We start from the raw sequence: 10,781 nt of genomic DNA, 5'->3' as shown, positions 1-10,781 counted from the left end.
CTATCATTTTTCCAAATTAAAAAAAATTCCAGGATTTTCCAAAATTCCTGCTTTTCCAAAGCCCTATTTCCACCCTTTTTTCTGGCGACTACTCCTTCCACATTTATCCACGCACTTCAAGCGTTCCACCGTCAAAACATTCCTCTTAATCAGGACCAAAAAACAAAGTGGTTTTTTGAACTGGAAAAATTCCCGGTTTTCCCGAAATTCCAGGAATTCCATAATACCATTTCTCAATTCAACATGTTACTACTTCAACATTTCTCCACCGATTAGAAACATTTCAACACCAACCATTTCAACTCGTTCAGAACATTCAAGTTTGTTTTTTTACCATTTTCCAAAAAACTTCCACTTTTCCCAAAATTCCCAATTTTTTGGGAAATTCCCATTGAAATGAATGGAACATTCTTCAAAGTTCCACAACTCCCACATTTTTCCTCTGATTCAAACTGTTCCAACTTCCAAATATTCAGCCTGTTCAGGAATTGTGTGCTCTACTTCAACTATTCTAAAAAAATTCCCGCATTTCCCATAACTCCTTTTTTTGGGGGGGAATTTTCCCTCTTCAGAATGAATTGGCCATTTTTCAAACTTCCACCATTTCCACATTTTTCAACCTATTCAAACCATTCTGGAAATTTAAACTTCCCCTTTTCCAAGTTCAAAAAAATTCCAGGATTTTCCAGAATTCCTGCTTTTCCAAAGCCCTATTTCCACCCTTTTTTCTGGCGACTACCCCTTCCACATTTATCCACGCACTTCAAGCGTTCCACCGTCAAAACATTCCTCTTAATCAGGACCAAAAAACAAAGTTGTTTTTTGAACTGGAAAAATTCCCGGTTTTCCCGAAATTCCAGGAATTCCGTAATACCATTTCTCAATTCAACATGTTACTACTTCAACATTTCTCCACCGATTAGAAACATTTCAACACCAACCATTTCAACTCGTTCAGAACATTCAAGTTTGTTTTTTTACCATTTTCCAAAAAACTTCCACTTTTCCCAAAATTCCCAATTTTTGGGGAAATTCCCATTGAAATGAATGGAACATTCTTCAAAGTTCCACAACTCCCACATTTTTCCTCTGATTCAAACTGTTCCAACTTCCAAATATTCAGCCTGTTCAGGAATTGTGTGCTCTACTTCAACTATTCTAAAAAAATTCCCGCATTTCCCATAACTCCTTTTTTTGGGGGGGAATTTTCCCTCTTCAGAATGAATTGGCCATTTTTCAAACTTCCACCATTTCCACATTTTTCAACCTATTCAAACCATTCTGGAAATTTAAACTTCCCCTTTTCCAAGTTCAAAAAAATTCCAGGATTTTCCAGAATTCCTGCTTTTCCAAAGCCCTATTTCCACCCTTTTTTCTGGCGACTACCCCTTCCACATTTATCCACGCACTTCAAGCGTTCCACCGTCAAAACATTCCTCTTAATCAGGACCAAAAAACAAAGTTGTTTTTTGAACTGGAAAAATTCCCGGTTTTCCCGAAATTCCAGGAATTCCGTAATACCATTTCTCAATTCAACATGTTACTACTTCAACATTTCTCCACCGATTAGAAACATTTCAACACCAACCATTTCAACTCATTCAGAACATTCAAGTTTTTTGTTTTTTTACCATTTTCCAAAAAACTTCCACTTTTCCCAAAATTCCCAATTTTTTGGGACATTCCCATTGAAATGAATGGAACATTCTTCAAAGTTCCACAACTCCCACATTTTCATCTGATTCAAACTGTTCCAACTTCTAAATATTCAACTTGTTCAGTAATTGTGTGCTCTACTTCAACTATTCTAAAATATTTTCCCGCATTTCCCATAACTCCTTTTTTGGGGGGCATTTTCCCTGTTCAAAATGAATTGGCCATTTTTCAAACTTCCACCATTTCCACATTTTTCAACCTATTCAAACAATTCTGGAAATTTTAACTTCCCCTTTTCCAAGTTAAAAACAATTCCAGGATTTTCCAGAATTCCTGCTTTTCCAAAGCCCTATTTCCACCCTTTTTTCTGGCAACTACTCCTTCCACATTTTTCCACGCACTTCAAGCGTTCCACTGTCAAAACATTCCTCTTAATCAGGACCAAAAAACAAAGTGGTTTTTTGAACTGGAAAAATTCCCGGTTTTCCCGAAATTCCAGGAATTCCGTAACACCATTTCTCAATTCAACATGTTACTACTTCAACATTTCTCCACCGATTAGAAACATGTCAACACCAACAATTTCAACTCGTTCAGAACATTCAAGGTTTTTTTTTACCATTTTCCAAAAGTAAAAAAAACTTCCAAAATTCCCAATTTTTTGGGAAATTCCCATTGAAATGAATGTGACATTCTTCAAAGTTCCAAAACTCCCACATTTTTCATCTGATTCAAACTGTTCCAACTTCTAAATATTCAGCCTGTTCAAGAATTGTGTGCTCTACTTCAACTATTCTAAAAAAAATTCCCGCATTTCCCATAACTCCTTTTTTTGGGGGCAAATTCCCTCTTCAGAGTGAATTGGCCATTTTTCAAACTTCCACCATTTCCACATTTTTCAACCTATTCAAACCATTCCACCATTCTGGAAATCTAAACTTCCCCTTTTCCAAGTTAAAAACAATTCCAGGATTTTCCAGAATTCCTGCATCTCCAAAGCCCTATTTCCACCCTTTTTTCTGGCGACTACTCCTTCCACATTTTTCCACGCACTTCAAGCGTTCCACCGTCAAAACATTCCTCTTAATCAGGACCAAAAAACAAAGTTGTTTTTTGAAATGGAAAAACTCCCGGTTTTCCCGTAATACCATTTCTCAACTCAACATGTTACTACTTCAACATTTCTCCACTGATTAGAACAATGTCAACACCAACCATCTCAACTCATTCAGACCAAGTTTTTTTGACCATTTTCCATAAAATTTCCGCTTTTCCCAAAATTCCCAATTTTTGGGGAAATTCCCTTGAAATGAATGTGACATTCTTCAAATTTCCACAACTCCCACATTTTCATCTGATTCAAACTGTTCCAACTTCTAAATATTCAGCCTGTTCAGGAATTGTGTGCTCTACTTCAACAATAAATTAAAAATATTCCCAGATTTTCGATAATTCCTTTTTTTGGGGGCATTTTCATCATTCAAAATGAATTGGCCATTTTTCAAACTTCCACAATTCCCACATTCTGGAAATTCACACTACCCTTTTTCAAGTTAAAAAAAAATTTCAGATTTTCCCGAAAATCCTTAATACCATTTACTACTTCAACATTTACTACTTCAACATTTACTACTTCAACATTTACTACTTCAACATTTACTACTTCAACATTTACTACTTCAACAGGAATTGCCTCTTCTAGTTTTCATGAATTTTCTCATTCGCTTTTAATTTTGTCTAAAAAGTGCAAAGAAAATGGTGGTGTATGTTCTGTCACTTAACAGCATGGAGAATTAGTAACATGTTTATTTACTATTTACATATTTGTTATAAATATAGTACATGATTAACAGGAAGTGAGTTAGTTAAAAAACAAAGGGTGTGTGTGTTAGGGAGTGTACTTCACCACAACACGATGCTTTAGTTGTCATGATGGAAGATGGCGACCACAACCTGCTGATAGGCTCCTGTGCCATGCAGGGAATAATCCTTCATTCTTCACAATGTCCACAAGCATGCTGACCCCTGGTGGCGTTTGTGAGTACTGGAGCATATTGCAAGTTCAAATCCCTGACTTGAGCTGTAGCAACATTCTTACAAACTGCTTTGAAAAGAAAAAAAAAATCTCTTGCTTGTTGCGGCCCTCGGCGTCGTCACGTTGGCTCAGGCGCTGTCGTTGTTGATGATGATGAGGGCGGGGCTCTGCTCGGCCGCTCTGCTCTGCTGACTCGTCTCGCTTGCGCCCTGCTCGGCGAGATTGGCGAGGACGCGCGGCGTGTTGAGGTTGTAGACGCCGGGCTGGACGAAGCACGCTCGCAGCGTGAGACGCGTCACCTGGCGAGGGCTGAGCTGCAGCGTGTAGCGGCTCTGACCCACCCACGTGAAGGCGCTGTGGACCTCCGAGGCCTCAGAACTGGAAAAGTCGCCATTTAAAAAAAAAGGCAATTTTTTAGAGTGGAGCAGAAATAAGTAAAAGGTTAATTATCATTTACACTTTTGAACATTTAGGATTGTTAACATGTGACTAATAACCACGGCCTGCCTAGATAATACAACTAAGCAGCATTACATCTTCATCAAAAGTAGTCTTTGCAAACAATGACTTCCAACATGGTGGCGAGTGTGTGTTTATTTGTGTCACTTGTAACCCCGGCTAACCATATACTATTTTTGCTACCTAGTAGTACCTTCTAATGCTACTAGAAATGAGTCAAACTAGGACAGTTGCAGAAGAGATTACAAAATTTAAAAAAAGGTTGAAAGCGTCAGCTGTCATTCACATGCAGAGTTTCTTCCTGATGCTTTAATGACGGACACTATTTGACATTATTATAGTATTTGGAAGTAGTCGACCAGACTAAAAGAGGTCAAAGTGCACATCTCGCCCACCTGATGGTTTTATGCCTCAGGTCCACCACCACATCCACTTGAGTCCAGCAGCAGTTGGACAGAACCAAAGAAACAGGAACCACACAAATACTAGGAAGAGAAAACAACCATTAAAGGGGAAGTGCACTTTTGGGGGGAATTTTGCCCATCAAGAACACCTTTTTAGTTTTTCTGTGCATTGTAAATGGTAAATAAACATTAGCAAAAGTCAGCCAAGTCGTTTCTCACTCACACACCTCCATCATGGTTTTATATACACAACATAAGTATGTAAATAATTAGAGATGTCCGATAATATCGGCCTGGCGATGTTATCGGCCGATATATGCGTTAAAATGTAATATCGGAAATTATCGGTATCGTTTTTTTTATTATCAGTATTGTTGGTTTTTTTTGTTTGTTTTGTTTTTTTTATTAAATCAACATAAAAAACACAAGATACACTTACAATTAGTGCACCAAGCCAAAAAACCTCCCTCCCCCATTTACACTCATTCACACAAAAGGGTTGTTTCTTTCTGTTATTAATATTCTGCTTCCTACATTATATATCAATATATATCAATACAGTCTGCAAGGGATACAGTCCGTAAGCACACATGATTGTGCGTGCTGCTGCTCCACTAATAGTACTAACCTTTAACACTTCATTTTACTCATTTTCATTCATTACTAGTTTCTATGTAACTGTTTTTATATTGTTGTACTTTCTTTTTTATTCAAGAAAATGTTTTTAATTTAGTTATCTTATTTTACTCATTTTTTTAAAAAGTACCTTATCTTCACCATACCTGGTTGTCCAAATTAGGCATAATAATGTGTTAATTCCACGACTGCATATATCGGTTGATATCGGTATCGGTTGATATCGGCATCGGTAATTAAAGAGTTGGACAATATCGGAATATCGGATATCGGCAAAAAGCCATTATCGGACATCCCTATAAATAATGTGGTAACAGACACATTCATAATATTATTCATTCATTCATTATTCATAATACATTCAGCAGAGACTCCTCCCACCCCCACCGAGGACTATTTTCACTGCTGGACTCTAGAAAGAGGTTCCGCAGCCTCCGTAGCAGAACCTCCAGGTTGTGTAACAGCTTCTTCCCTCAGGCCATAAAACTCTTGAACGCATCATAATAATAAAAGTGCAATATATTTATCTGTACAGTAATCTATGTATTTATATCTGCACCTTACTGCTCCTTTATCCTGCACTACAAAGAGCTAATGCAACAACATTTCCTTCTCATCTGTACTGTAAAGTTCATATTTGAATGACAATAAAAAGAAGTCTAAGTCTAATAATATGTAATATTTACGTATTTTTAATCATTTTAAGCATACGGCAGCGCATTAATTTCACATTCGCTTTTCCCTTCAACAACAACACTGGTAAAGGACTTCATGAGAGCCGCCAAAGACTACTTTGGGACAAATGATGATCCAGAACCTGATCTTTTTGGGCCTGAATATAAGAAGGATGATCTACAAGTTTTAGAAGCTGTGTGCTAAACAGATGCAGCTTTAGTCAAACACTAAGCATCATGCAGCAGTAATGCTAAACAAGAAATGCAAACTAGGAACACAATAAAACAATCACTTACTGTACAACGTCTGCCAACTGATGGGATTTTTATATTTTCCTGTTTAGATGAAGAGTTATGCCTAATCCACATCAAGGGTTAAAAAAGGTGCAGCAAACAAGCGTCTTTTCATGTCTTTCTGGCCATCTAAGTCCAGGCTGAGTGTCAAAGTTGACCAACTTCTCGGTTTATGGCCACAACTTTCTACTATCCAGGTGAGAGGCATGATTTATTATCTACAATACCAATACAGAGGCCAGTCACTGGCCACAACCTTCTACTATCAAGGTGAGAGGCATGATTTATTATCTACAATACCAATATAAAGGCCAGTCACTGGCCACAACCTTCTACTATCCAGGTGAGAGGCATGATTTATTATCTACAATACCAATATAAAGGCCAGTCACTGGCCACAACCTTCTACTATCCAGGTGAGAGGCATGATTTATTATCTACAATACCAATATAAAGGCCAGTCACTGGCCACAACCTTCTACTATCCAGGTGAGAGGCATGATTTATTATCTACAATACCAATATAAAGGCCAGTCACTGGCCACAACCTTCTACTATCCAGGTGAGAGGCATGATTTATTATCTACAATACCAATATAAAGGCCAGTCACTGGCCACAACCTTCTACTATCCAGGTGAGAGGCATGATTTATTATCTACAATACCAATATAAAGGCCAGTCACTGGCCACAACCTTCTACTATCCAGGTGAGAGGCATGATTTATTATCTACAATACCAATACAAAGGCCAGTCACTGGCCACAACCTTCTACTATCCAGGTGAGAGGCATGATTTATTATCTACAATACCAATACAAAGGCCAGTCACTGGCCACAACCTTCTACTATCCAGGTGAGAGGCATGATTTATTATCTACAATACCAATACAAAGGCCAGTCACTGGCCACAACCTTCTACTATCCAGGTGAGAGGCATGATTTATTATCTACAATACCAATATAAAGGCCAGTCACTGGCCACAACTTTCTACTATCCAGGTGAGAGGCATGATTTATTATCTACAATACCAATATAAAGGCCAGTCACTGGCCACAACCTTCTACTATCCAGGTGAGAGGCATGATTTATTATCTACAATACCAATATAAAGGCCAGTCACTGGCCACAACTTTCTACTATCCAGGTGAGAGGCATGATTTATTATCTACAATACCAATACAAAGGCCAGTCACTGGCCACAACCTTCTACTATCCAGGTGAGGGGCATGATTTATTATCTACAATACCAATACAAAGGCCAGTCACTGGCTCAATATGTCAATGTAGCAGCATTAGCTTGTTAGCTTTCTGTGATCAATGCAACACTAAAAGTAGATTGTCTGCATTAGCGCTGGTAACAATATCGCTAATACTTGGTTAATATTCTGGTCGTGAGATGAATCGTAAATTACGACTTTAAGACACTACTTTTTCCTACACTTTGTACACTGCGGCTTATATGACAGTGCGGCTAATTTATGGATTTTTCCTCACTGATGGCCATAATACTTTTTTTTTTTTTTTTAAACAAACAAGCAAATACACTGAGGTGTTTTATTGTTTGTGCTATAGCGCCACCTTTTGGACGCATCCGCTCACTGCAGGTGCTGCAGTGCCTTTCCATTTAGTGCTTTCAACAACCGGAAGTAGAGTGCCGTTCAGTCTTCTAGCCATCCATTGCGTTTCTACTTGTGCAGATTCTTCATTCATCACTCCAAGCAACGTTTGTAAGTTTTACAATATAACTAAAACACTTATTTCTTACTAAAGCATCCCATGTGTGATGTCTGTTGGAGTTTTTTCATGCATATTTGTATCTACTATCGCAATGTGATGATGCTAGCGTCAGTAGCATTGGCTAATATGCTAACACATTTACAAGTGTCTGTGTTAGTATTATTAATTTACAATAGCATTCTTCTTGTATTGTCTCACTTTCATAAATTCACCAAAACGTCACCGTGGAGTTCTTGAGTCTGTTTAGCTGATTAGAGAGCTAGCTTCTGCAGTAGTAGGTCCATGACGAGGACTTCTGTTTTGTTTGATCAGCCGTTTTACTGGCACCGTTTGGAAACAATTAAGATATGTAAATAAACATTTTGTGTAAATAACTCATTTCACAACGTATATATCTGCGGTTTATAGTCCAGTGTGGCTAACTGTCAGAATAATTGTATGTAAGTTATCACAAAACTTTGTTGCCATGAGTTCCCGGCGAGAGGACAAAAGCTGTCTTTGATCTTACCAAACAAAAGGCTTGTAAAACTCCACTGTGTACGATGGGAAGCGACATGAAGGTGTCGGTTTCTTTGATCTATTGTGATCCACAGGAAGATCTTGTTTTGACCAGAGATCTACAAAGCAGAGAGGAAGCAGGACCTGACGCAAGCTCCAGGCATCTTTTCTTTGAACTGTTTTGTGACCGAGGGCAACAGCTGTTTACGACCCTCTCTCCCCTTAGAAACAGCTGTTGCCATGTAATCAGGGAAAGTCCAAATAAAAGAAGAGGCGTGCAATCCTTTCGTCAGAGCTTGGGACGACACTGTACAAGAGTACAGGTGTACGCGCTCTCCTTATTGAGCGAAATTGAATCCTGTCTCTGTTTAATACCTTGCTTCTTGCCTGATTAACAGATGTCATCTATGTTTGAACCTGACACTAACATATGGAAAAATATAATTTTTCCCTCAAATTTTGTGGGTGAGGCTTATATACGCGCTCTATTGTCCAGAAAATACAGTAAATGGATTATAGTTGGCGGTTTTTGGATGGATATTTAGAGGGCTTTGTGGGCAGAGTAGAGGAGCTCCATTGTTAGCTGTCTTATGCTAACATTCCTTGACAATTTAGAATGCATGAAAAAGAGAAAAACATGTGCTCTCGTCTTACAAAAAGATTGCAAATGACAGGAGAACTTCCCCTTTAACAAAGTAAGTTGTGTGTGTCACCTGTTGTGTTTGAAGGCGTGTGTGCACGTCTCAGGGTAGTGCATGTTGGTCTTGACCAGGCGGTACAGCTCTGCAGATGGCAACACGGCCGGAGGCGGCAGATCCGACTTGAACTTGAGCAGAACCATCTCTTGAGCTTCCTGCCACCACGACAACAACGCACTGCTTCACTTCTTTTCACACTTACAAGACATTGTTTGTGTCAAATGTGGCATTGAAAGTGGAGGACATGCGAGGGGGGTTTGTCTTACCTCTTTGGGTGTCAAAGACGTGGCCTCCTTGCCGACAGTCTGCAACGCCACGTGGAGCTGACCCTCCAGGATCAGCTGCTTGTTGTCCTCCACCACGTACGCCTGCAAGCGTGCGCACACACACACACGTTTGTTCTTCACGGGTCGCACCAGGCACCGACTTGTTTACCTTCCAGATGACGATGAGGTTGAGGTCCAGTTCGTTGCACTTCTTCACCATGTGAGCCACGTCGCACCTTTTGTCCTCGGCGGCGGCCAGACTGGAGTTCCTGGCGCCGGACGACGTCCTGGCTGACGAGGCTTCGACTTGCCGAGACTCGGAGCTCCAGCGGCATCGAAAAAAGAAGTCGCCGCAGGGCGTGGCTGAGCTGACGATCTGCACCGAGACCAGAAGAACGAAGAACACGGACAAAGTGAGCTTAGGGTGTCCAGGAATGTAAAAAGATGAGATGGCCGGCGTACCCGCTCATTGCCCAGGTTCAGGTCTGCAAAGGTGAAGAGCTTGACTGCATCTGAGGTAGCTGCTAGCACACAAACACGCACATTTAAAACGTCTGAAAGCAGGTGAAGGAGGTCCAAGGATGTGGCGGCGCACCTGGAGGTTGGCATGGCGTGGCCCTAAAACACAGCTTGGCTCGCTCTCTACTGCTGAGTTTGCAGTCTGGAGGACAAACAAGGTGAAGTGAGGTGTTTTAGTAGAACTTCATATCTATCTATAACCACATACAGTGAAACTCCTTAATGGCGGCCCCTCATTTAAACTGACCGACTGATAGTGAACTCTGCCGTTATCCCCAGGAAACCTTTGCATTTTACCTTACATTCCCGCATTTTCACTTTCATGGACAAAAACATCCTCTCAGCACAGCTTCCGGTCATCCTGTGGCCTGTAAGGTCAGGCCTTCAAAATAAAAGCCCACTAGTAAAATAACATGGTTGCACTTGAGTAGGCAGCCAGGTGTCTTTCCACCAGCACCAGGCAGTTTTAATTTCCATCCATTTTCTACCGCTTGTCCCTTTCGGGGTTACAGGGGGTGCTGGAGCCTGTCTTGTTGACTAAAAATGTTCGTCTTAATTACCGTGAACAGTGTTCATTTTGACAGAAATCTTTAATTTAGTTTTAGACTTAGACAAACTTCAATGATCCACACCAGACCTGGGCATTCTGCGGCCCGCGGGCCGCATCCGGCCCTTTGTGCGTCCCTGTCCGGCCCGCGTGAGGCCAATTATAAATTACAAAATAAATGTTAAAAAGTATCTATGTCGAGTGTGCAATACAACGGTGCTGCTTTTGTTTTGAAAATCGTTATTTGTATTACTTCCGTGTGGACGTATGGGTGTGCGTGATTGTGAGTGAATGTGAACAGCTGCAATCACAAAATAAAGTTGAAAAAACATCTATATCGTGCGCGCAATACAACT

At 40.2% G+C, this 10,781-nt stretch overlaps 1 protein-coding gene across 3 annotated transcripts in view; it reads right to left on the bottom strand.

Annotated features, from left to right (window-relative positions):
• Nucleotides 1–2,961: 2,961 nt before the first annotated feature.
• Nucleotides 2,962–10,781, bottom strand: part of trappc8 (trafficking protein particle complex subunit 8) — a 31,904-nt gene continuing 24,084 nt past the window's right edge. For 2 of the 3 annotated variants that reach the window (XM_062038375.1, XM_062038376.1), the window contains 7 exons: nucleotides 9,955–10,020; nucleotides 9,822–9,880; nucleotides 9,529–9,735; nucleotides 9,360–9,461; nucleotides 9,109–9,248; nucleotides 4,546–4,635; nucleotides 2,963–4,069 (listed from right to left, as the gene is read on the bottom strand). In XM_062038375.1, the coding sequence (XP_061894359.1) occupies nucleotides 3,820–4,069; nucleotides 4,546–4,635; nucleotides 9,109–9,248; nucleotides 9,360–9,461; nucleotides 9,529–9,735; nucleotides 9,822–9,880; nucleotides 9,955–10,020 (914 nt within the window). In that variant the 3' untranslated portion in view covers nucleotides 2,963–3,819. Of the gene's footprint in view, nucleotides 4,070–4,545; nucleotides 4,636–9,108; nucleotides 9,249–9,359; nucleotides 9,462–9,528; nucleotides 9,736–9,821; nucleotides 9,884–9,954; nucleotides 10,021–10,781 lie in introns of all 3 variants that reach the window. The other variant, XM_062038374.1, reaches the window with a different exon arrangement.

Source organism: Entelurus aequoreus, linkage group LG27, assembly GCF_033978785.1.
Source record: "Entelurus aequoreus isolate RoL-2023_Sb linkage group LG27, RoL_Eaeq_v1.1, whole genome shotgun sequence".
NCBI lineage: Eukaryota > Metazoa > Chordata > Actinopteri > Syngnathiformes > Syngnathidae > Entelurus > Entelurus aequoreus.
This window is presented reverse-complemented; position numbering and strand designations above follow the sequence as displayed.